Consider the following 26,806-nt stretch of genomic DNA (forward strand, 5'->3'; position numbering starts at 1 on the left):
CATACCATCTAATTCTGAATATATTTCCTGCTTCTGGGAGAAAAAAATAAAGGTATTATATACTTCTAAGAAGTCTCTTCCTATCAGATGGATGGGGGCTGATGGAATCAAAAGGAAAACATGATTCCCTTGTGAGATACCTAGTTGAGAAGTTGCAGGGTGAGACTTGTGTGCTGATATGGAAGGACACCTACCATTTGGACCAAGTGTTTACCCTGAGGAATGGGACTTTGTGATAAGGTGGGATTTATTACAGATAACGTTGCTCGGTATCAACAAGGACTTGGGGTTGTTCTTTACTTAAAATAATCTCTGTTTAGGCCGGGCATGGTGGCTCACACCTGTAATCACAGCACTTTGAGAGGCTAAGGCAAACAGATCACAAGGCCAGGAGTTTGAGATCAGCCTGACCAACATGGTGAAACCCCGTCTCTACTAAAAATACAAAAATTAGCTGGACATGGTGGCACACGCCTATAATCCCAGCTACTCAGGAGGCTGAGTCAGGAGAATCACTTGAACCCGGGAGGTGGGGGTTGCAGGACGCCGAGATTGCACCACTGCACTCCAGCCTGGGAGACAGAGCGAGACTCCATCCCAAATGAATAAATAAATAAATTCTATTTCTCCCAGAATATTAGTAAGCAGAAAAGGAAAGTTCCCTTTAAATTTCTTGGAGCACCTCTATTCCATATTTTCCTCCTTCATCTGTTGTCATTCCTTCTGTTTTAGTTTTCAGTAATCTTTTTTTTTTTAAGTGGCCAGTTTTATTGCAGTTATTACAAATTGAAGGGTTAGACCTGTTCAAAGGTTTATTGGGGTATTTTGACCATCTACACTTGGTGGATACTTGTTTTAGTTGCAAATTCACAACTTTACTTGCTTTATTATTTTGTCTGGCCTCTTTATCTTTTTCTTCTTTAAAGTACGCAACAACTGGTCAGCAAGATTAACTAAATCATGGGTTTAAGAAGTGGCCCAACTAAGGACTGTCTCTTTACTATCACAGTGAATTCTTCATCTAGAACATTTATAAAATTGGAGTGGAGGAAAGTATCTTTTTTTGTTTTTGTTTTTGAGATGGAGTCTCCCTCTGTCACGCAGGCTGGAGTGCAGTGGTGTGACTTGGCTCGTTGCAACCTCCACCTCCCAGGTTCAAGCGATTCTTCTGCCTCAGCCTCCCAAGGAGCTGGGATTACAGGCGCATGTCACCATGCCTGGCTAATTTTTGTATTTTTAGTAGAGACAGGGTTTTACCGTGTTGGTCAGGCTGGTCTCGAACTCCTGACCTCAGGTGATCCATCCGCCTCCGCCTTGCAAAGTGTTGGGATTACAGATGTGAGCCACCGTGCCCAGCCCAAGAAAGTATCATTTTTATTATTAGCATAACTCACCTCAGATAAGCCTGAATATTGCCTAAAAGTCTTTTCACATCTTTCAAAGTATAACATAACTGACGCATCTGGATTTTGTACATATGGTTATATTTTATGCCAGTTGACTATCTTTTGGAAGACTAAAGGAATGGCTGTAAACAGAGCCTTTGTAGTTTAATGGGCATTCCTGTGGCCATCTCCTGAACATTTATGGAAATCTTCCAGGGGACTTACCCGTTGGACTTCACCCACCCTTCTTTAGCTTTACTTTCTGATACTAACATGTGAACTAGTTGATGTAAATCAGAAAAGCCAGAGTCATAAGTTTGAATATTTAGTTTAAATTCCCTGGCAAAGCAAATAGGGTCCTGATGGGGGTCAGGACAATCCTTATGTCTATAAGTTCTACCTTTGACTATGGTTGATAAACCAAGGCAGGTCCCCCGCTACCAGACACTGGCTGTTTGTGAAACAGCCAGAACAGCAGGGGTGGGAAGTGGAGGAAAAGAAGGCAGATCAGTAAGAATAAAAAGGAGCTGAGGGAGAAAGAGAAGCCTTGGCAGCCTTTTTTTTTTTTTTGAGACGGAGTCTCGCTCTGTCGCCCAGGCTTGAGTGCAGTGGGCAGATCTCAGCTCACTGCAAGCTCCGCCTCCCGGGTTCACACCATTCTCCTGCCTCAGCCTCCTGAGTAGCTGGGACTAAAGGTGCCCGCCACCTCACCCGGCTAGTTTTTTGTATTTTTTTTTTTTTAGTAGAGACGGGGTTTCACCGTGTTCGCCAGGATGGTCTCGATCTCCTGACCTCGTGATCCACCGTCTTGGCCTCCCAAAGTGCTGGGATTACATGCTTGAGCCACCGCGCCCGGCCAGCAGCCTTTTTATTTCAGAAATTGTTTTAGGCAATCTTTTATTTTCCTCCTGCAGTGAAGTAACTTTATCAGAACCTCTCTGGATGCTTCTAAATACCTCTAAAAATAAATCTCCCGATTATCCTATTTTATCTTAGAACCGGATTTTTCTTTTTTTTTGAGACGGAGTTTCACTCTTCCCAAGCTGGAGTGCAATGGCGTGCTATCTCAGCTCACCACAAGCTCCACCTCCCAGGTTCAAGCGATTCTCCTGCCTCAGCCTCCCGAGTAGCTGGGAATACAGGCATGTGCCACTACACCCGGCTAATTCTGTATTTTTAGTAGAGACGGGGTTTCTCCATGTTGGTCATGCTGGTCTTGAACGCCTGACCTCAGGTGATCCGCCTGCCTCGGCCTCCCAAAATGCTGGGATTACGCACCGCACCCGGCCAGAACCGGATTTTTCTTTTTTTTTTTTTTTTTTTGAGACGGAGTCGCGCTCTGTCGCCCACGCTGGAGTGCAGTGGTGCGATCTCATTTCACTGCACGCTCCGCCTGCCGGGTTCACGCCATTCTTCTACCTCCGCCTCCTGAGTAGCTGGGACTACAGGCGCCCGCCACCACGCCCGGCTAGTTTTTTGTATTTTTTTTTTAGTAGAGACGGGGTTTCACCATGTTAGCCAGGATGGTATGGATCTCCTGACCTCGTGATCCGCCCGCCTCGGCCTCCCAAAGTGCTGGGATTACAGGCCTGAGCCACTGCACCCGGCTGGAACCGGATTTTTCTAATTGAGCACACAAATAAATTAGTTTAGGCATTTCAAAGTACCCCACTTTGGCCATTGCAATTTTGGTTCTTTGTGAGTTCTTCAAGAGACAGTTTTTTTCTAAATAGTGACAAGAAGTAGAACCATAATATTGTACATGAATCCAGCTGGAGTCTCTAAAGATGGACCTCTCTGCAAGGAGGTCTCTGTTTTAGATGGCTGATCACCTATAATTTGTATTCTCCTCTTAAGTGACCAAAAGCTGAAAGGGAAAGATATTTTTGATCAAACGTATTATTTATGGGAATAGCTCCCCAATGTGTTACCCTTGGATCAGTTCTTTCCTCTTATGTGTCTCAGTGAAACCCAGAAATTTTGGGAGCTTAAGGCACTGGGACATCAGTACCTTATATGTGTTTACTGTATTTAAGCAAATTTCCCTGCTTGTTCTTCTTTGGGGATCCCCTATGCGACCATTTCTCATCACAAATGATAAGCTCTGATACTCCTACAAGACCTCAGTCACCTAAGGTGCCTTTTGGCCAGGATGAATAGTATCCCTTGCCTTCAGGGCTTCAGGACTTATCACATTCTCATAAAGATTTTTTTTAATTAATTTTTTTTTTTTTGCAGAGACAGGGTCTCACTATGTTAGCCCATGCTGGTCTTGAACTCCTGGTCTCAGGTGATCCTCCAGCGTTGGTCTCCCAAAGTGCTAAGATTACAGGAGTGAGCCACTGTGCCCTGCCAATCAAGGTCTTTTATAAATTTTGGTCACTCAAAAAAGAATTTAATTGTGCCAAATTGAACTGAGCTTCAAAACCTGGCTAGTTTAAGGTCACAATTTTGCTTAAGCCACAGAAATTCACATCTTCTTATTAAAGAGAAACTGCTTTTCCTTTAACCAGATTTTGCATGAGAGAAAAGCAAACTTTAGCAAATAAGGCAAACAAAACCTTAACCTTAAAAAAAGAGTGAAGCCATAAACCTGCAAACAACAGAAACTCTAGAGAGGTAAGAAATGAAACTCCTACTTAAAGCTTTAAAGTAGAACTTCAATTCCAGCCCCATTGCGTATGAAATCAGGTCATTTGAACAATGTATGAATCTCACCTAAGCCAAGGAGATTCAAAATGCAAGAGGGGTCTCGCTTAGGGCTCCCATAAACTCCACAACAGTTTGTACTGGTACTGCCTATCTGTTAGCAAAACAGCAGGAGTCAGTGGCAGAAGCTAACTTCAGGTCACATCTGGGTCACCAGTATGTCAACCTGAAATAATTTAAAGCATCGGAATCCAGTTTAAGAGTTTATTCAAGCACAAAGTTGAGGATGAATATCCAGAAATACAGACCCCAAAGGAATGGGATCGGTGCTCCAAAGCTAAAAGTTATGGTCTTACTTATATAAGCAGCAAACAAATTTAACAGAATTACATTTTTCATACAAGGGTCGTTTATGAGTTAATGCAATTTTATTAGTTATAACTTGTTTTCTTTCCCAATTTAAACAAGTATAACAGTATATTTAACATTTTATTTTAGACAGTGTGATAGTTGTGAGGTCATTGTGTAAGAGAAGAAAGAAGGAAGCTAATCTATAATGAAGATCAACAGTTAAGAGGGAAAGGGTCTTCTCCGGCATCCTTTAGTCTTTTATAGCATTTTATAAAACAATGTAGGTAAAGAAAAAGCTAATCCATAATTAGAGGAACAAAGGTTACAGCTGCCTGTCATGTGACTTAGGTCTCATAACCACATTTTTTTAAGGCTCAAAATAATTTAAAGTTCCAACCACTTTGATTTTTAATTTCTTATTTTCACATAACAAACAACCTCCACATCTCTGTGGTTTATAATCTCATTCACTTATTTTTTCTTTTTTTTTTTTTTTTTTTTTTGAGACGGAGTCTCGCTCTGTCGCCCAGGCTGGAGTGCTGTGGCCGGATCTCAGCTCACTGCAAGCTCTGCCTCCCGGGTTCACGCCATTCTCCTGCCTCAGCCTCCCGAGTAGCTGGGACTACAGGCGCCCGCCACCTCACCCGGCTAATTTTTTTTTGTATTTTTAGTAGAGACGGGGTTTCACCGTGTTAGCCAGGATGGTCTCAATCTCCTGACCTCGTGATCCGCCCGTCTCGGCCTCCCAAAGTGCTGGGATTACAGGCTTGAGCCACCGCGCCCGGCCTCACTTATTTTTTCTAACTCACAGGTCAGTGGTTCAGTTGGAGTTTGGCCAATCTTAGCTTATCTTGCATCCAAGATGCAGACTGGGCTGAGGTCTACTTTACACATGCCATCCTGAGCTCCAAGCTCAAAAGGCAATGGCTAGGGGGCACAAATTCTCCTCACAGATACAACAAAAGTGCAAGAGTGCAATCCAAACAATGCAGGACAGTTAAATTTCTGCTCATATCGCACTTCTAACATCCAATGAGCTGAAGCAAGGCACAGGGTGAAACCTGGAACCAAGGGGTGAAGAAGCACCCGCAATCCACCACAAAGCCATAGCAAGAGTGTAGAGGAATAGAACTCTCACAAGGCCTTAAGACTCGAGACCAATTATTCAATCCACTCCAAATCTAACCTTTTTTATACCCCTTTCTCAGATGATGCCTGGATTACCCCACTTCTGACTTACTATAGATTTTATATATTTAAATTCTGACATATTTGTAATCCCAGAAAGCTTTATTATTTTTGTGTCATATAGTTAACTTTCATTTAGATTTACCAATATATCCTTTTTGTTGAATTTCATCCATTCTCTATCTCTGAGCTTCCACTTGAGAACATTTTATTTTTACCTGATAAAAACCCATTAGTATTTCCTTTAGTTTAGATCTTTTGGCAACAAATTTTCTCAGATCTTGTTTGTCTGCCAATGTCATTATTTTCTCTTTCTTTTCCCTTCCCTTCCCTTCTTCTCTTCTTCCCTTCCTTTCCCTTCTTCCCTTTCCTTCCTCCTTTCTCTTCTCCCTTCCTTTCCCTTCCCTTCTTTTTTGAGACAGTCTCACTCTGTGTTGACCAGGCTGGAGTGAAGTAGTGCCATTCAGCTCACTGCAACCTCCGCCTCCCGGGTTCAAGCAATTCTCCTGCCTCAGCCTCCTGAGTAGCTGGGGCTGCAGGCATGCGCCACCATGCCCAGCTAATTTTTGTATTTTTAGTAGAGACAGGATTTTAGCAGAGATGGAGTTTCGCCATGTTAGCCAGGCTGGTCTCGAACTCCTGACCTCAAGCGATCTGCCTGCCTTGGCCTCCCAGAGCGCTGGGATTTATAGGCGTGAGTCACCGTGCCCAGCCTAATGTCGAGGTGGAAGTGCTGGGTAGAGAAGGATGTGGTCCCTTTAAATGCTATGGAAGAGGGAAAGGGAAGTGCTGGGTAGAGGAGGGCGTGGTCCCTGGCTAGGGCTCCACCCCCACGGATCTAGGTGAGGACAGGTATTTTCTGCCCACATGTATTTCCCAAGACCACCCTGGCCTGCCACACCCCCATCCTGTGCCTATAAAAACCCCCAGAGACCCTAGCTGGTAGACACACAGGTCGCTGGACTTAGAGGGGAAAGGAGCGATACCCAGGTAGCTGGACATCCAGAGGAAGGCACTGACAGGCACCAGCGCGCTGGTGAAGCTGAATAAGGTGGAGTTTGGTTGGGGCAGTTGGAGGAGAGCCCAGGGCTGGTGAGCAGCCCAACTCCAGGGAAAATCCTTCCCACTCCATCCCCTTCTGACTTCCCCTTCAGCTTCTGCTAAGAGCTACTTCACTCAATAAAACCTTGCACTCATTCTCCAAGCCCCGGTGTGATCTGATTCTTCTGGTACACCAAGGCGAGAACCCGGGATACAGAAAGCCCTCTGTCCACGCGACAAGTAGAGGGTCTAATTGAGCTGGTTAACACAAGCCGCCTATAGAAGGCAGAACTAAAAGAGCACCCTGTTAACACATGCCCACTGGGGCTTCAGGAGCTGTAAACATTCACCCCTAGACACTGGTGTGGGGTTGGAGCTCTATAGCAGTGGGGCACTGAAGAAGCGAGCTGCATCCCCATAGCATGCCCTGCAAGGGAGACAAGGCAACTTTTTCAGTTTCAACCTCATTATTTTCTTTGACGACTTTGAAGATACGATTATTCTGTATTCTGCTTCACTGTTTGAGAAGTCAGTAGTTAAGCTTAATTATCTCTCCCTATAAAGTAATCCGTTGTTTTCCCTCTGGCTTCTTTTAAGGTTTTTTCCCCCTGGTTTTGAGCTATTTTATTATGATATGTCCAAGTGTATTTTGCTTTTTAAACATTCTAATTAAAATCTGTAATGCTTCTGAAAAGTGAAGATTGATATCCTTCATCAATTTTCAAACCCTAAGCCATTCTCTCTTCAGATATTGCGTCTGTCTCTTTCTCTATACTTCTAGGACTCAAGTTACCTGTATGTTAGACCTCTAACTGTGTTCTCTATACCTAATTTATTCATATGCTGTATTTTCTGTCCTTTTATCTCTGTGCTTGAATTTAGATATACTCTTCTGACTTCACTCTACCATCACTAGCTTTCTCTTTTCAGGGGTGTATGATATGCTAACACTATCTGTTGAATTTTCACAATTTCAGTTATATATTTCAGTTCTAGAATTTCCATTTGGTTCTTTATAATTTACAGGCTTGTGATAAAATTGTTAATCTTGTCTTTTATCCTCTTAACCGTGTTAAGCATAACTATTTAAAAGTCTTTGTGAAAACTCCATTTTTTGATCCCCTAGAGCTCACTTGTCTGTTACTGCTCTTTTGTTTTTGTTTTAGAGACAGGGTCTCTTTCTGTCACTGAGGCTAGAGTGCAGTGGTGTGATCTTGGCTCACTGCAGCCTTGACCTCCTGGGCTTAAGCCATCCTCCTGCCTCAGACTCTGGAGGTGCATGCTCAGCTAATTATTATTATTATTATTATTATTATTATTAATTTTTTAGAAACAGGGTGTCACTATGTTGTCCAGGCTTGCTCTTGTTTTTTGCAGTCATTTTGCCTTTTCTCCTTGGATGTCTACTTATTTTTGATTCAGTGTTGAACACTGCATGTGAACAATTGTAGAAGTAATTTGAGACCATGGATGAGGTTATCATTCCCAGAGAAAATTTACATTTGCTGCTGGCAAGGACTGACATGATTTGAATGGAGTCCCAAACAACTCCTGGTCCCAAAACAGTACAATGGGATATCTCCTCGGTGGTACCAAGAATCCAAATTTTGTCGTCCTAGGGCAATGAGAGTGCTAAAAGTGCTGCTCAGAGTCCTAGTGTCTCAAATATTCATCTGGAATTGGCAGATGCCTTTCAAGAAAAAGCAGCCACAAACCAGCTCACCTCTCTCATGTCCTTTCTCTCTGATATTGGTCTCATAATTATTCACTGCCTTGTTCTCTGAAGCTGTCTGAAAACTAAAGTCCTCCATTGACTTTTCCTTTTTTTAAGACAGGGTCTTTCTCTGTTGCCCTGGCTGGAGTATAGTGGTACGATCATAGCTTACGGTAACCTTGAGCTCATGGGCTCAAGTGATCCTCCTGTTGCAGCTTCCCAACTAGGCCAATAGACATGCATCACCATGCCCTGTTAAGTTTTAAATTTTTTTGAAGAGATGGGGTCTCACTATGTTGACCAGGCTGGTCTTGAACTCCTGGGCTCAAGCAATCCTCCTACCTCAGCCTCCCAAAGCACTGGGATTATAGGCCTCCACAGACTTTTCAATTCCACCTATAGGAAAGTCCCATGGGAATCGGAATTTAGCTCTACCATGTTGTTTCTTGTACCAGTTATTAAATAATGTCTTTAAGCTCTATTCTCCCTTCCCACCTCTAGAAACTGCTTCTGATGCCAGGGCTGAAACTCTAAAACACATATTTCTCATTGGCAAACAAAGAAGATCTGATCTAATATTCCCTATTAGACTAAGCTGATAGGTTGATAGAGGGAGACCACAGGGCCGCTTCCTGTGAGCATCACCCCAGCTAGACTTCTTCAACAAGGAAGCAGCACACTCTTCCCACAGAAGAAGCTGAATCCAGTTTGAAGTTTTTCCAGGACTTGCAGAACCAGCCTCAATATGCCTTCTCCTTAGAGGTCTGGGTGACAGTCTCCCAGCGCCCTCTTTAGAGGGCTTACTCCCAGTTCCACAGCCACCCCTCATCCACAGTATGTGTCTAAGTCCCATCCCCATGGGATCTCTCCTTTGGGCTCAAAAAGCCCAGTCCCAGCTGGTCAACACACCTCCTCAGAGATCTGAATTCCAACTTTGCAAGCCCTTCCTTTAAGCTATAATAATTCCAGCTTCTTTTTCATCTTTGAGTTCTAGAGGTGGTAGCTGTGTCCTATGTTTGTACCTCCATATCTTGGGATTTTCCTTTTATTGAGTTAATTTTATTTCCTGTTAACTATTGTTTATATTTAGTCCCCTCTGTTTAAATAACTGATGCACTTTCTCTACTGTGGTTTGAAGGTTTGTGTCCCCTCCAAAATTAATGTTGAAACTTAATCGCGGGCCAGGCGCGGTGGCACACGCCTGTAATCCCAGCACTTTGGGAGGCCGAGGTGGATGGATCACCTGAGGCCAGGAGTTTGAGACCAGCCTGGTCAACATGGTGAGACCCTGTCTCTACTAAAAATGCAAAAATTAGCCAGGCATGGTGGTGGGCGCCTGTAGTCCCAGCTACTTGGGAGGCTGAGGCAGGAGAATGGCTTGAACCTGAGAGGCAGAGATTGCAGTAAGCAGAGATTGTGCCACTGCACACCAGCCTGAGAGACAGAGCCAGACTCTGTCTCAAAAAAACAAACAAACAAACAAAAAAAAAAAACAAAAAAAATTGAAAGTTTTTTTTAGGGTTACTTAGCAAGTTACCTACAAGTGGTGAGAGTAGTAAAGTCCCTTTCAAGTCAGAACATTTAGTTTTTTTACAAGTATATTAACAACTTTATTTCCTGTTAACTATAACTGTCACTTATATTCACTTCTGTCTGGTCAAATAACTGATGTGCTGTCTGTCTCTTCTATGGTTTGAAGAGAGAGAAAGATTTGTGTCTCCTCTAAAATTAATGTTGAAACTTAATCCTCACTTGAGGTCCCGACTTATTAACAATCCTGTCACTTTGCTTAACTACAATTTTCTTACATTCTTTCTTTTGGGTATACATTTTTAGTTTTAATCCTCTAAAAGCCCTGGGGAAGGTGATTTAGGGAGTGATGGTATTAATTACTAAAATATTTATATAATGTTTGGGGTAAAGGGTACTTGGAGTCACAGGCATCACCGCCAAAATAAAGAGATTTGGGAAATGTAGTACTAACCACAGCAAAATCCAGCTCTATATTTAGCTGATGAGGCCACACGGATTTTAGAAATGGCAGGCTGCAGAGGTCTTGGCTAATAGTGGAAAAGAGATTTAACTTGAAAGTGAACAGTCTGTTCTATTCCTTAATATATTTTTGGCTTCTAGATGGTCAAGCCGTTGCGCAAATAATTGCACCATCCTTGTCTTATTCAAGGTGGGCTGTTCATATCTTTTTTTTTTTTTGAGACGGAGTCTCGCTCTGTCACCCAGGCTGGAGTGCAGTGGCCAGATCTCAGCTCACTGTAAGCTCCGCCTCCCGGGTTTACGCCATTCTCCTGCCTCAGCCTCCCGAGTAGCTGGGATTACAGGCGCCGCCACCTCGCCCGGCTAGTTTTTTGTATTTTTTTTAGTAGAGACGGGGTTTCACAGTGTTAGCCAGGATGGTCTCGATCTCCTGACCTCGTGATCCGCCCGTCTCGGCCTCCCAAAGTGCTGGGATTACAGGCTTGAGCCACCGCGCCCGGCCTGGCTGTTCATATCTTAAAATTACCAGTGAGCAACAAGGAAAGCAGCAGAGACGACTATCAATGACACCGTAGGAGTGCCTGTGCTGAATGCCAAGGGCTTCCCTTTCCTGACAGACATCTTTTATGCAGCTGAATCATCTGTATGCAAAACACCTCAGCCAACGGTGCCTCGGAAAAACAACTGGCTGCTGGGCAAACCAGGTGTGGGCTCCAGCTTCCACCTGCTACTACTGTCGTGCAGCCACGGGCACTCTGGGTGATCCTCACTGGCCTAGGGCTGGTCATCTGCCGCTAGATGAGCTTCGCTGACTCTCAGCATTGATATTCCAACACAGTGTCCTCTAGAAACCGCATGATCCAGGAAAGATGTTTCTTAAAGGAGCAGGGGCCGAGCCTCATGCCGAAACACGTCTGTAACAGGTACAGTCACGCGTCCCATGCATCCATGCATTCTGAGACTTGCGTCTGGGCTGTGGGATCATCACAAGGGAACTTATACAAACTCAGATGGCACAGCCACTACACAACTAGGCAGCTGATGCGGTCCGCTGCTGCTAGGCTGTAAACCCGCACCGCGTGTGAGGTGCAGAATTCCGCCGGCACCCGTAATGACACACCTGTACCGTGTATCTCCAAATACAGGGAAAGAAATGTCCTTGGCTAAGCCCTCACCAGAGGACAGGAAGTTTCCAGCTCCGTTATCATCTTATGGGACCACCGTCATACACACGGTCCTCCTCAGACCAAAAGGTCGTTCGTTATACGGCACATGTGGTTCTTCCAAGACCCTTTTCCATGTTTCTGTCACATCCGTGCCCGAGTAAAAAGTGGCCCTGAACTCAACCGTCCAGAGTTGGAGGCAGAACTAGCACCACTGCCCCGCTCCACATGTGGAAGGCGCTGGGCAAGGGCCGCCGCAGACTCCGTCAGGGTTTATCTCCTGAAAACCTTTCACTCGGGGAGCACGCGCACACCGCGTCAGGGCAGAGGGCGCGCGGGACTACTTTCCGCGGACCCTCGGAGCGGGCGGAGGGATCCGCGCAGGCGGGGGCGGGGAGGGTGCGGGGCTGGGTCGGGAGGAAGGGGCGCGGGGGAGGGGCGGGGGAGGGGCGGGGGAGGGAAGAGGGACGGGGGAGGGGCAGCGGAGGGGGTGGGGGCCAGGGCGCGGTCAGGGAGGAGGGCGGGGGCCGGGACCGGGAGTCGGAACAACTGCGCCTGCGCCGTCGCCACCGGTCAGCCCGCGCGAGGGGTCGGCGGTCATCCCTGCCGCTTTCACCGTCGCCGCCGTCGCAGCCGCCTAGGTCCCGCACCAGCCATGGCGCAGATCCTCCCTATTCGCTTTCAGGAGCACTTACAGGTGAGGCCCGGAGGGCCCGGGGGCTGCGCCCCGCGCTCCGTCCTGTCAGCCGCGCCTCCGCCGGCCGGCCTCTCAGGCTTGACCCCGCGCCCCTAGCCCCGCTGAGCCGCTGCCAAGCTGGCTGCGCCGACTTCCAACCTCTCACCTGGGTTGGAGCTTCGGGGTCCTGGGCGCGGCGGCCGCTCGTGAGGACCCGCTTGGGTGCAGTCGCTGAAGCCCGTTACTGGCGGGCGCCAGCTGGGAAAGCTGGTGGTGGAAGCGAACGCCCCCTGGGACGCCCCGCTCAGTGCCCGCGAGGACGCACACAGATTCCCGCTTCAGGCGGGGCAACCCGAGGGCCGCGCCGATCCCACAGTTCCACGTCCCCGTTGGTGTTCTCCGGTCCTTATTCGCCCCTGAGTTTGCCTCTGTGCTCTGTTTTCGTTCCCAGGGCGGCTTCGCCTGGGAGGACCGTGAACATGCGTGACCCAAGAGAAAAATTTATCAGGGCTAAGCCTAAGTAGGGCTTTTCAAGGCAGTAACACCTCCAAAGCCTGCCTTTTTAATAAGGTCCCAGTTTGTTCTCCGTTTGTTTGTGCTCAGGAACATAAGGACTGGTCGCCTGCTTTGAGCAAAGGCTCTGGTCGGGCGCCTTGCGGGTCGCTCACGGGTCTGCCTGGGAACGGTGCTGGTCCCCTCGTTTACCTGGGGAGGTGCGGCAGAGGAGGGGTCTCCAGCGGCTCCTCCCTGAATGCTCCGTGTTAAATCATCACACTCCCATTCTTTGCGATTCGCTTACTTTTTTCTAGATGAGGAAACCGAGTCTCAAAAGTGTTGAACTCATCTTCATTCAATAAGAACAGGATTCAGACTCCAGTCTTTTTGACCACAAAGTAGTACATCGAGGAACGTGCTTGATTGAAAGTTCCTGTTTTCACAGTGCAGAGCACTGTTAGTCCTAGATGCAGACGGGAAAGGCCTTGGGAGCTGTGTAGTGACCAGTCCAGTCCCCTCATTCTGCAGACTGGGAACTTGATATCCAGAGGATCTTGCCAGGGTCACTTGGTTAGTGACACAGTGGAAGTTGTGTGGAGGTGGAAGTGCCCCGACATCCGTCCCCCTGGACTTCATTCTGCCACTAAGCTGAGCCAGCGTCAGTCATGTTGAGGTAGCAAAATACTGCTGCTGCTCATAATAATGAGATGATGTAGTTATCATTTATTGAGCCATTTCTCTTGCCACTCACTAGACTATTGTATTTTATAAATCTCGTTTAATTCTCATGATAACTGAGGCAGGTAGTGACATCCTGTTTTCTACCATGGGTCACTGAGGTTAATATTATAATACATTCAGCTAAAGTTACACGGCTAGTAAGTGACAAAGCTTGAGTTCTAACCCAGGTTTCTGACTCCAATGCCTGTGCTTAACCACTTGTCTAAATATGTTCTTTTCAAAGAGCAAGAAAGCAATAAGGCATTTTAGGTGTCCATCAGCGTTTCTAATGTCCATCAGGATTTGTAATGTCCGTCAGAGTTGATACGTTCCATTATCTGGAAAATGCTTGTGGCTTGTGGGCAGCCACGTGAATGAAAGTCTGTGGTTTGTGGTCTCCAACACTGACTGGGTCTTCGAGGCTGCTCTGCATTCTGTAGAGCACACACTGAGTCAGCACACACTGCCTTCACTACAGACGTTTCAAAACTTCAGCCTGTTCCTTAAATCCCTGATCCTGCCACTCCTACCTTGCAACCAGCGGATGACTTGGAGAAAACTAAAGCCATAACTGGGATGTTTCTCACCTTTATGGCTGCAGACTTAGACGCTTGTCTGCAGCCACCCTTTCCTGCTTTCCTGTTGCCTCAAAAGTAGGTGTCCTTTCTTGTTTATGCTCTGGATCTGGTATCCTTCCTCCCTAAAAGGGAGCCTTGTTCAGTCATAGCCTCTCTTTGCTGTATTTTCATCCTTTCCCTCTCATGGTTTCTTCCTGTTTGTGTTGGGCAATGCTCACCGCTCTTCCATCTGTACAACCCTCAAACTTCTTCCCCCGCTCTTGTCCCCACGAAACTCTTCTCTTATAGCCGGATGTCATGAAAGAGCTGCTTTAGCGCTTCATTATTTTTATGTTCCCCAGTAACCTGCAGTCTGGTTTTTGTCTCCATTTTTTCCCCTGAATCTGTTTTTGCCAAGGTTACAAGTCATCCTGCAGGCTTTTTTATAAGGGTCACATTCTGTCTCTGTCCCATATTCTTACATTTTTTAACCTTCTAAAAATATGAAAATGAGTTTTAGTTTAGCCATACAAAAGCAGGCTGCAGTTGGCGAATCTTTGCTATAAAAAATAAAATCAGGCCGAGCATGGTGGCTCACACCTGTAATCCCAGCACTTTGGGAGGCCGAGGCAGGTGGATCACCTGAGGTCAGGAGTTCGAGACCAGCCTGGCCAACATGGTGAAACCCGTCTCTACTAAAAAGACAATATTGGCCAGGCGTGTTGGTACGCGCCTGTAGTCCTAGCTACTCAGGAGGCTGAAGCGGGAGAATCTCTTGAATCCAGGAGGCGAAGGTTGCAGTGAGCCGAAATCATGTCACTGCTCTCTAGCCTGGGTAGCAGACCAAGACTCAGTCTCAAAAAATAAGATGAGATGAGACAGATGAGATAAAGCCCATCACAGCACACGCGTCTTCTGTGATGTCCAGCCGCATCTGATGCTGCACTTTGCTGTCTCCTGAAGGTCCTTTCTCTCCTGTTTTTGGTCCCACAGTTTCCCAGGGTGTCTCCTTTCTCTCTGCCCACACCCACTGCCCTGTGGGTGCCTCTTGTGCATGAGCTTGGAATCAGTCTTGAGCCCCTCTAATTTTTTCATTCAGGACATGCTGCTGGTGATTTTATGTGTTCCCATAAACTCGGTGTTCCCAAGCCATCTGAGTGTTTTCGGAGTTTCACTGCTGTGTGCCTGAGAGGCAGTAACAGGTCCTGGTTAAGAGCACAAACTGAGGCCAAACTGAAGGCACTGAATCTGGACTTAGGCACTTACTGGCTGTATGATTTAGGGCAATGTTTGTAGCTTTTTTGTGCTTCTATATCTTCATCTATAAAATAAGAATAAAAGGCATACTTCTTATCTCACAAGGTAGTTGTGAGGTTTTGAGGTAATAAATGTAAAGCATTAAACAAGGACATAATACAGTAGTCCCCCTTTACCCATGGGGAATATGTTCTAAGACCCCCCAGAGGATGCCTGAAACTGCAGATTGTTCTGAACCCTTTATACACTTTTTTTTTCCTATGCATACATGTGTATGATAAAGGTGAATTTATATGAAGCACAGTAAGAGATTAACAATGATAACTAATAATAAAACAGAACAATAATAACAATATGCCAGCATCACTACTGTTGGCCTTTGGGGCCATTATTAAGTAAATTAAGGGTTACTTGAACACAAGCTCTGTAATGCTGCAACAGTCAACCTGGTAACAGACCGCTACTAAGTGACTAATGGGCCGGCAGTGTATACAGCGTGGATATGCTGGGCAGAGGGATAATTCACGTCCCCGGTGGGCCGGTGCAGGATTTCATCACTCTCTGCAGAATGGCATGCAATTTAAAACTTAGGAATTGTTTATTTCTGGGGTCTTACATTTAATATTTTCAGACTGCAGGTAACAAAGTGTGAAAAAACCATGGATAAGAGGGGACTACTGTAAAGCACTGTGTCCTTATGAGCTGTAGCTGCCATTGTGACAGCTGCCTACAGAAGAAGGCCAGGGAATGGTCAGCAGGTTCCTCAAACACAGTATTCAGAAATGGGGTTCCCTTTCTCCCCAGATGTGTATCTTGTCCAGTGTCTAGCAAGGAGCCTAGGATGTGTTTTCCCCATCCTGTTGTCCCTTTCTCCTGTTTACTTTTGGCATTGTTCTGCTACTGTCATCATGACTACCATTTCCCTAAACTATGCCATCCTTCCCCACCTTGATGGTCATGCTAGCTTTGTCCTTCTGCTTCCAGTTTGGCCCTCCTGCGGTCCATCACAGGCAACGTGATCTTCTCCAAGGATGAGCATCTGCATAAAGTCCTTCAGGGAGTGGTTTTGTGTTTCCTCTGGCATGAAAAGGCTGATCCCCACGTGCTCTTTCCTGTTCTTCCTAGCCCGACACCTGCTCAGCTCTGCTGCCACTCCCTTTGTGTTCTTGCCAGAACACATTCTCCCCTCACCCCTCTTTACTCACTGACTCCTACTGCGCCTTCTGGTATCTGTGGAAATGACGCTGTCTCTGGAAGCTCTCCCTGATTTGTCAGTTAGGAGTTCTTCCTCTCTGCCTCTTTGGGGTTCCTCTTATAATGACCCTCTTCCCGGGGTACTGTAGCTGTTCATTTTCTCTACTGGATTGTGAGCTCAGGAGCTACTATTTGAACTTTTTAGAAATATTCAAATATCAGAGTTGGAAGGGTATTGCTGTTTGTACTATCTGAGGATGGGCTGAGAATTTAGGACATCTTGGTTCAGAAGAGGAATGGTTGAATAGTTTGGTGATATAAAAATTTTCTTGAGCCCTAAGTAATTCCCCCCAGCTATATAAAAAAGCAGCTGCAAGTTTGTAAGCTGTGAAATGTGTCATAGCTCAATACACAGAAAACATAAACATGTTCCCTCAAAGTGTCTTTGAGGCGATGTTCGAAACAGGTGTAAAGACCTTGAGCGTTAGAATTGTAGGAGAAAAATGGTCAAGATCTTAACCAGAGCTTCTCTACCTAGGCTGCATGTGAGAATGGCCTGCAGCTTTAAACATATCTCTGCTGGATGTTAAATCCAAAGCTCTGAGTGGTGGAGATGGAGCTTTGGTATTCCTTCCCAGGTGAGTCTCACACACAGCCCGGGTGAACCCGTCTTCTGCATGTTAGTCAGCATTAATCATTCAGGAAAGAGGGAGGAAAGTAAAACTGTGAAGGTGTAGATTGAGCTTGAACTGAAAACAGTTCCCATCCACATACACCCGTGTGTGTCTGGAGAGGCTCCTGGGGCTCATGCTCCAAAAGGGGACATGTACCCATAGTTGTCCAGTTCATATTTGGTTTATGTTGCCATTACGTAGCTATGTCATTTTGTGAAGTGGTTTGTGAAGACCATAGTACTAAGACAAATGTACTAAGACGGCTAAAATTATTGCATTCCAGTGTAAAATGTCTTTTTAAGTTACCATGTAAGCTGTTAAATTTTGCCTATTGGCCTACCACTGCTCCTGGTATTGGAAATACATACTGGCCAGTTAGTTGCCTTCTGACTTGTTTATTTACAAAGCAAGGAGGGTAACCTGCCTCAGCCAGGGTGTCTGGGAGGGTGAGCCTAGTGGGAGTGCCTACCACTGTGACATTGTGAGTGACCAAATGGTAAATGAATTTGAATGGAGACTCTTTGGAAAAACAAATCTTCACCATAGAACATTGAAATGTTCAGAAGCCTAAGCTGCATAAACCAGTGCTTTTTTAGTTGATTGGGTTGAAAGAATTAAGTCCTAGGAGGGTCTGAGTCCAGGTTCCTCTCCACTCAGATATTTCTGTTGCAGGGGCAAGTCTGATGGGAATTAAAATCTTTCAGTTCAACCTCTGACTGTGTCTCCTCAGGGGAAACCACTATTAATGAAGCCACTATATCTTTCCAAAAATGATGAAAAGAATCCTGCTTTAAATATGCTTCTGCCCTTTGCTTTTGTAACTTAACACACTGAAGATCACAGACAGATCACTGCATCTATCTGACATGTTGTTTATCAGTATTCCCTAGGGTAGTAGTTGCTGGCACCCTGTCACTCCCTTCTCTAAGGGGGAATCTTTCTGCAGTCTTTCTGATTTTTCCTTCCTTTGCTTCTTCACTGAGACTTTACTGAGTTTGTAGGCTCTTCTCCCGCATTTTCTTCCGCTTCTCTTGAGGCCTGCTGCTGGCCTCCATGCCAGGGAGATGACCATCACTCTTGGCTGGCTGAAGGAGGATGCCACAAAGCTGGGATAGCAAAGTTCAGCGACGAAATTAGAGTCGGATGGATCTTGACAGGCCAGAATCCAACTAGTTGACATTTAACTGGGATAAATATAGAGTCTTGTGCACTGGTGTTAAAATACAGAAAACCTGTAATGGTGTAACTTGAGAGAAGTTCTGTAAAGCATTATATAAATGTAGTTAACTATCCCTGAACTAACCTACTCCTAGAATGTAAGTTCTGGAAAAGACCTTAGTGTCAACATTCTTCATAGGCCCTCATTTACGAAGCTCCCTCTTTAGGCTAGGAAAGGCTTGTTGATAAGTTTCAAATATGAAATTTTTGTTTTATTTTCTCGAGACAGAGTCTCGCTCTGTCCACCATGCTGGAGTGCAGTGGCGCGATCTCAGCTCACTGCAGCCTCCACCTCCCAGCTTCGAGCGATTCTCCTGGCTTCAGCCTCCTGAGTAGCTGGGACTACAGGTGCATGCCACTATGTGTGGCTCATTTTTGTATTTTTAGTAGAGATGGGGTTTCACCATGTTGGCCAGGATGGTCTTGATCTCCTGACTTCATAATCTGCCCACCTCAGCCTCCCAAAGTGCTGGGATTACAGGTGTGAGCCTCCGCACCCGGCCCATTTATTTTTTTGAAACAGAGTTTTGCTCTTGTTGCCCAGGCTGGAATGCAATGGCATGGTCTTGCATGGCTCACTGCAGCCTCTGCCTCCCGTGTTCAAGCAGTTCTCCTGTTTCAGCCTCCCAAGTAGCTGGGATTATAGGTGCCCGCCACCACGCCCGGCTGATTTTTGTGTTTTTATAGAGATGGGGTTTCATTATGTTGGCCAGGCTGGTCTCGAACTCCTGACCTCAGGTGATCCACCCGCCTTGGTCTCCCAAAGTGCTGGGATTACAGGTATGACCCACCGCGCCCAGCCCTCAAAATATGTTTTAAAAACTGTAGATGAACTAAATTGTACTGCCCTGAAAAAAGTAATTTGTTTTACTACTTGTTTACCATCCATGTGCTAGGCACAAGGATAAAGCAGTGAGTGAGACTGGGAAGGAGACAGATACAGAAGGAAAAAATATTGCTGTCTGCAGAGGTGTGAAAACATGGGAATGTTTGGTTCAACTTAAGCATTCCGGCTTCACTGATGTAGGCAGTTGATGTTCTCACTAATACTCTTGTATAAACACAGTTGTAGTCCTCCCAGTTAGACCTCTTCCTTAAGCCCCTTATACATAGAAACCACAGGACTATCAGATGAGTAATTTCTTTTTGCATATTCCCCATAATCAGATTTTTTTTTTTTAAATTTTAGATAGGGTCTCTGTCTGTCACCCAGGCTGGAGTGCAGTGGTACAATCTTGGCTCACTGCAGCCTCTGCCTCCTGAGTTCAAGCGATTCTTGTGCCTCAGCCTCCTGAGTAGCTGGGACCACAGGTGTGTGTCACCACGCTCAGCTAAGTTTTATATTTTTAGTAGAGACCTGGCTTCACCATGTTGGCCAGGCTGGTCTCGAATTCCTGACCTCCAGTGATCTACCCACCTTGGCCTCCCAAAGTGCTGGGATTACAGGCATGAACCACCATGCCTGGCCCCCAGTGTCAGATTTGAATTTTGATTGATTTAATTGCAGGCTTTGAGAACTGAAAAGGATCATTAAACAGCATCTTCTTTACCTTTCTTTAGTTAACTCTTATATATGCCATTTAAAATGTGTAGCAAAGGTCCAGTGCAGTGGTGCATGCCTGTAATCCCAGCACTTTGGGAGGCGGAGGAAGGTGGATCACTTGAGACCAGGAGTTCAAGACCAGCCTGGCCAACGTGGCAAAACCCTGTCTCTACTAGAGATACAAAAATTAGCCAGTGCAGTGGTGGACACCTGTAGTCCCAGCTGCTTGGGAGGCTGAGTCATGAGAATAGCTTGAATGTGGGAGGCAGACTTTGCAGTGAGCCAAGATTGCACCACTACACTCCAGCCTTGGCAACAGAGCGAGACTCTGTCTCAAAAGAAAGAAAGAAAATTTTTTTAAAAATGTGTAGCTAGGTCACCTATCAGAATAATGTACTAGGGATCAGGATTCCTTGGTTATTTCTGCTAACTAGTGAAAAAAAAAACCTGGCCCGGGTGCTGTGGCTCACACCTATAATCCCAGCACTTTGGGAGGCTGAGGCGGGTGGATCACCTGAAGTCAGGAGTTTGAGATCAGCCTGACCAATGTGGCAAAACTCTACTGAAAATATGAAAATTAGCCAGGCATGGTAGCTGGCGCCTGTAGTCCCAGCTATTCAGGAGCCTGAGGCTGGAGAATCACTTGAACCCGGGAGGCGGAGGTTGCAGTGAGCTGAAATCGTGCCACTGCCCTCCAGCCTGGGTGACAGAGTGAGACTCTGTCTGAAAAAAAAAAAAGAAAAAGAAAAAAAGAAAACCTGGCTTTTTGGCACATCACTTTTCTGGGACTTAGTTTCTGCATATGGAGAAAAACTCACAGTAGTATCTGGCATCTTAAATGGAAAAGTTATTTTTGTGGGATTGTATTGTATTGAGCATTCCTGGCTAAATGAATAGAGAATGAGTTCTCCACTCGTTATACCATTAAAACTACCCTTGCCCATTTCTGTTTTTTTCTTTGTTTGAGACAGAGTCTTGCTGTGTCGCCCAGGCTGGAGTGCAGTGGCGTGATCCTGACTTGCTGCAGCCTCCACCTCCTGGGTTCTCCTGCCTCAGCCTCCTGAGTAGCTGGGATTACAGGCATATGCCACCAGGCCCGGCTAATTTTTGTATTTTTAGTGGAGATGGGGTTTTACCATGTTGGCCAGGCTGGTCTTAAACTGATCTCAAGTGATCCACCCGCCTTGGCCTCCCAAAGTGCTGGGATTACAGGTGTGAGCCACTGCGCCCGATCCCCTTGCCTATTTCTTTTCTTTTTCCTTCTTTTTTTTTTTTTTTTTGAGACGCAGTCTTGCTCTGTCGCCGGGCTGGAGTGCAGTGGTACGATCTCGGCTCACTGCAGCCTCTGCCTCCTGGGTTCAAGCGATTCTCCTACCTCAGCCTCCCAAGTCGCTGAGACTACAGGTGCACGCCACCATGCCCAGGTAATTTTTGTATTTTTAGTAGAGACAGGGTTTCACCATGTTGGCCAGGATGGTCTCCATCTCTTGACCTTATGATCTGCCCACCTTGGCCTCCCAAAGTGCTAGGATTACAAGTGTGAGCCACCGCGCCTGGCTGCCCCTTTCCCATTTCTGAAGACTGCAGGATAGCACTCCTGGTTGAGAACTACTGTCTTAATTTCATCTAATAGTCTTTATCTTATTTTTGGATCCACTCTTCTCAGATGTTAAAACACTGTCTTATTTGTGAGGTCCTTTTACCTTTTTCAAATGCCATACATGTGTATATATGCTCTTAGATAAGGAACTTGACTCAACTACTATTATATAAAAACCCACTATGCTCAAGAGGTTGGATACAGATTATTCAGGGTTACAAATTCTTGATATTTGGAGTTGAAATCAGAATGTCACCATATTAACCCAACATTGATCCCCAAACTGAGAACAAAATGACAATTTAGAAAACTCAGGCCCACTTACATGCACTGCTCTGTCTGGAGAGCATCCAGTTCTATTCTGCTAAAGCCGGAAAATCCGGATGGGTCGACAAGACCAAGAATGGGTTGCTACCAATACGTGGCCAACTTTGTTTTACTTAATGTCTCCAATCACTACCAAATTATATCGAGGCTAATTCCTGACATCTTGTTTTATCCTTAAACACTTTAGGATGTATCTCCAAGAGAGAACTCTTTGTTATTTTTTTCCAAGTTTTAGAATTGTGGTAAAATACATATAACATAAAATTTATCATCTTAACCATTTTTAGGTGTACACTTTAACGATATTAAGTACATTCAAATTGTTGTGCAGCCATCACCACCATCCACCTCCAAAACTCTTTTCATCTTGTAAAACAGATGCTCCATACCTGTTAAGAAATGACTCCCCCATTCACACTTCTCCCCCTAAAACCATCTACTTTTTGTTTCTGTTTCTGTAGATTTGACTGTTCTACATACTGGATATAAATGGAATCATACAATATTTGTCTTTTTGTGTGACTTTTTTTTTTTTTTTTGAGATAGAGTCTCGCTCTGTTGCCCAGGCTGGAGTGCAGTGGCACAATCTCAGCTCACTGTAAGCTCCGCTTCCTGGGTTCAGGTGATTCTTCTACCTCTGCCTCTCAAGTAGCTGGGATTATAGGCGCCCACCACTATGCCTGGCTAATTTTTGTATTTTATCTATTCATCCATTGATATATACTAAGAAATCTTTTTTTTTTTTTTTTGAGACGGAGTCTTGTTCTATCGCCCAGGCTGGAGTGCAGTGGCCTGATCTTGGCTCACTGCAAGCTCCAACTTTTGGGTTCACGCCATTCTCCTGCCTTAGCCTCCCGAGTCGCTAGGACTACGGGCGCCCGCCACCATGCCTGGCTAACTTTTTTGTATTTTTTAGTAGAGACAGGGTTTCACCGTATTAGCCAGGATGGTCTCGATCTCCTGACCTCGTGATCCGCCTGCCTTGGGCTCCCAAAGTGCTGGGATTATAGGCATGAGCCACCGCGCCCGGCCAAGAATTCTTTATTTTTTAACTCTAATAACATCACACCTAAAAAAAAAAAATCAGTAATTTCTCATTATCATCCAGTATCTTGTCAGTGTTGTTTCTCTATTTGTCTCGAATGCTTCGTACATTTGTTTTTTTTTTTTTTTTTTTTTTTTTTTTGAGGCGGAGTCTCGCTCTGCCGCCCAGGCTGGAGTGCAGTGGCTGGATCTCAGCTCACTGCAAGCTCCGCCTCCCGGGGTCACGCCATTCTCCTGCCTCAGCCTCCCTAGTAGCTGGGACTACAGGCGCCCGCCACGTCGCCCGGCTAGTTTTTTGTATTTTTAGTAGAGACGGGGTTTCACCATGTTAGCCAGGATGGTCTCGATCTCCTGACCTCGTGATCCGCCCGTCTCGGCCTCCCAAAGTGCTGGGATTACAGGCTTGAGCCACCGCGCCCGGCTCATTTGGTTTATTTGAATCAGCATCCAAGGAAGGCCTGTGCATTGCATTTGGTTGACATTTTATGTATTAGAGCTGCTTTTTGAAGCAAGCTTTGACCTTTTTTTTTTTAAATACTTAACACAAATGTAGTATTTTATTTGTGTACATTTATCTTTTTAATTTCATAGTCCTTTCAAATCTGTTAAGATTCTGGTTGTTACTCTAGTATATTGACAGTCTCAAAGCACACCCTTAGCAGATGAAACAGTCCCTGTGTATGACTTTGGGTAAAGTCATTATTCAGAATATTGACCAGCAGATGATTAAGGTCGGAGCTCTGGGCCCTAGCAGCAGACGGAAATCCATGTGGCCAGCACCACTGAGGTGCGGTTCAGCTGTGGACACAAGCTCACTTCATGCTTTTCCATCTCATTCCAAGAGTCTTTTGTTTCATACATTGTTTGGGCTTTTGTGTGCTCTATGTTTTGATGGACTCAAAATGAGGAGAACCTGAATTTGACCCTGAGAATAAAGAAGAGATTAAGTAAATATGAAAATACAAAGCAAAGCTCTCTATTCTATAAGCATGCCACAGATAAGGCTTGGGGTAGGGGACTGATTACCCATGAAAGTTACTTTGGCTACCTCAGCAGAGGTAAGCTAGATGCTTTGCTGAAATGAAGATTTATTCTACCACATTTACTTGACTTCAAGAAAATTAGATTGATTTGGTGTGACTTCTTAGTGAGCCCACATTGGCTGCAGGTATTCATGTTTTTCTTTTCAAAGGGCTCACAAATCTGATGGATAATGTTGTAGAATTTGGAGGGGGAACCTCAAATGCAGCAGTCTTATCTTCTGGAATCCCACTGTCCTCTGTTTTTTTAATAAATATTGTAAATCCTAGCACTTTGGGAGGCCGAGGCAGGCAAATTACTTGAGGTCAGGAGTTCTAGACCAGTCTGGCCAATATGGTGAAACCCCATCTCTAGTAAAAATTACAAAAATTAGCTGGGTGTGGTGGTGCATGCCTGTAGTCCCAGCTACTCGGGAGGGTGAGGCAGGATAATTGCTTGGACTCGGGAAGCAGAGGTTGCAGTGAGCCAAGATTGTGCCATTGCACTCCAGCATGGGCGTCGCAGCAAGACTGTATCAAATAAATAAATAAATAAACGAACAAACAAAGTAACTTCTAGGGCATTTGTATTATTCTATTTTTCAGGATTTTTCTATTACTTGCAGACAGAGTAAATAATACTAATCTGGCCAGTGGTGGCTCAAGCCTGCAATCCTAGCACTTTGGGAGGCTGTGGCAGGCGGATCACCACAGGTCAGGAGTTTGAGAGCAGCCTGACCAACATGGCCAAACCCCATCTCTACTAAAAATACAAAAAGTAGCTGGGCGTGGTGGTGACTGCCTGTAATCCCAGCTACCCAGAACACTGAGGCTGGAGAATTGCTTGAACCCGGGAGGTGGAGGTTGCAGTGAGCTGAGATCATGCCACTGCATTCCAGTCTGGGGGACAGAGCTAGACTCCGTCTCAAAAACAAAACAAAACAAAACAAAAACCCCACTAATCTGATCTGTGCCCTCCAGGAATTTATGACCTTGGATGTTGTTGTGTGATCCAGCAGGGAACTACACTAGGAGAGGATGATGGAATTTGAACATGGCTGATTTGTGAGAAAGTTGGTGAGACTGGGAGGTTTTCTTTGGTTGTGATAATGTGGTTTCCTGGTTTACTAAGTATCAGTGGTTGCACTTGTGGGACTTCTGTTATTTTTTATTCTTAGTTTACTTAAGTATGTTAACTTTACGTGAGTAAATTATGTCCATCTTCATGGGCTGCTCCTCTGCTTCCCTTCTAAGCCTTGGTGTGTCCTGGGGCTCTGTGCCCTGGGCTCCCAAGCCATTCTCTCACTCTTCACGGTCTCTCTTGGTGCTACCATCCAGTCTCATGACTTCGCCTGCCACAGATGACCCCCATATTCTTATTTGGGGGCTTGAAATTTTTTTTCAGACTTACAAAAAAGTTAAGCAATATAATACCTAAGAAAATTTCAAAAGTAACAAGTGCAAAGGACAGCAGGCCCTACCAGATGTTACAAAACCTCCATAAATAAAATAGTGTGGTGCTGATGTATAGATAGACTTCGGGAGCTCCATGATAGCTGAACACATGGAGGTTCCTGAAGAGCCGGGTGCTGGAAAAGGCAAGGACACCCCTTGCGCCTTTCTCTTTATTTTATTTATTTATTTTTTTTGAGACGGAGTCTCGCTCTGTCGCCCGGGCTGGAGTGCAGTGGCCGGATCTCAGCTCACTGCAAGCTCCGCCTCCCAGGTTCACGCCATTCTCCTGCCTCAGCCTCCCGAGTAGCTGGGACTACAGGCGCCCGCCTCGTCACCCGGCTAGTTTTTTTTTTGTATTCTTTAGTAGAGACGGGGTTTCACCGTATTAGCCAGGATGGTCTCGATCTCCTGACCTGGTGATCCGCCCGTCTCGGCCTCCCAAAGTGCTGGGATTACAGGCTTGAGCCACCGCGCCCGGCCTCCCTTGCGCCTTTCTCTAAGCGCCTCTTCCATCTGGCGGTTCATCAGTATCCTTTGTAATATCCTTTGTAATAAATGAGAAATGTGTCTCTTGAGTTGTGTTAGCCACTCCAACAAATTAGTCAAACCCAGGAAGAAGGTCATGGGAACCCTGGTTTATAGCTGGATGGTCAGAAGTACAGGCTGCAGCCTGGGGCTTGCGATTAGTGTCTGAAGTGGAGTCAGTCTTATGGGACTGAGCCCTCAGCCTATGGGATCTGATACTATCTCCAGGTATATGTTGTCAGAATTGAATTAAATTGTAGGGTATCCAGGTGGTGTCTGCTGGAGAAACCCCCACACATCTGGTGTTAGAAATCTTGTGTTGAGGGATGTGTGAGAACAGGAAAAATACTTTGGTTTTTCCTATCCTTAATAAACCACTGCTAGCATTATTTTCTTTGCTATAACCCAAGGTTGGAACATGAAGGGACTTTCTTGTAATAATGGCAATATCAATTGGCAAGTTCTATTTTTAAAAAATTTATTTCACTGCAGCTATGAAGTAATGTTTTGTTTTTTGCTGTTATATCTGTGTTTTGTTTGTTTTGGTGGACTCATTTGGGAACACAATCACCAGTTAGTTTATCTTTTCTGTGTTAAAATGGAATATGAATTTCAAACAACTCAGTAGTGTGGTCCAAACACGGGCTTTATTATACCTGGCTCCATTATTAATCAGCTTTGTAACTTCTGAAAGATTTCTGAACCCCAACACTTTGTTTTCCCCAAGTGTAAAGTGTGTGTGAGATGCTTGTCTCAGTGGATTAACAGAAGGATGAGATGAGGTGACCTGTTGTCCTGTAGCCTGCTCCACTCAGCAGCTGGAACATCCAGTATGTGCTAGACTCTGCTACAAAAGGCAAACAAGGCACCGTCCTGAGTTATACTCGCAGTATGAACCGTCTCACTTGTGTTCCTTCCAAAGGGTGGTGGTGATTTTAACACAGTGGTCCATGATCTTTGTTGCTAGTGTGAGCCTCTTCAAGGTTACACAAGGTAACGGATGTTAAATGGTCACAGTA

General features: G+C 45.4%; 1 protein-coding gene across 7 annotated transcripts in view; it reads left to right on the forward strand.

The window, feature by feature from the left end:
- The first annotated feature begins 11,627 nt into the window (after positions 1-11,627).
- CLTCL1 (clathrin heavy chain like 1) overlaps positions 11,628-26,806 on the forward strand; it is a 104,981-nt gene continuing 89,802 nt past the window's right edge. For 2 of the 7 annotated variants that reach the window (XR_004442327.1, XM_033232973.1), the window contains exon 1: positions 11,972-12,180. Coding sequence is in view for 6 of the 7 variants with exons in the window: in XM_033232973.1 (XP_033088864.1) it covers positions 12,139-12,180 (42 nt within the window). In the remaining variant the exon portion in view is untranslated. Of the gene's footprint in view, positions 12,181-26,806 lie in introns of all 7 variants that reach the window. The other 5 variants (XM_033232971.1, XM_033232972.1, XM_033232974.1 and 2 more) reach the window with 4 other exon arrangements.

The sequence above is a fragment of the Trachypithecus francoisi genome, unplaced genomic scaffold (genome assembly GCF_009764315.1).
Source record: "Trachypithecus francoisi isolate TF-2019V2 unplaced genomic scaffold, Tfra_2.0 Lachesis_group14, whole genome shotgun sequence".
Lineage (NCBI taxonomy): Eukaryota > Metazoa > Chordata > Mammalia > Primates > Cercopithecidae > Trachypithecus > Trachypithecus francoisi.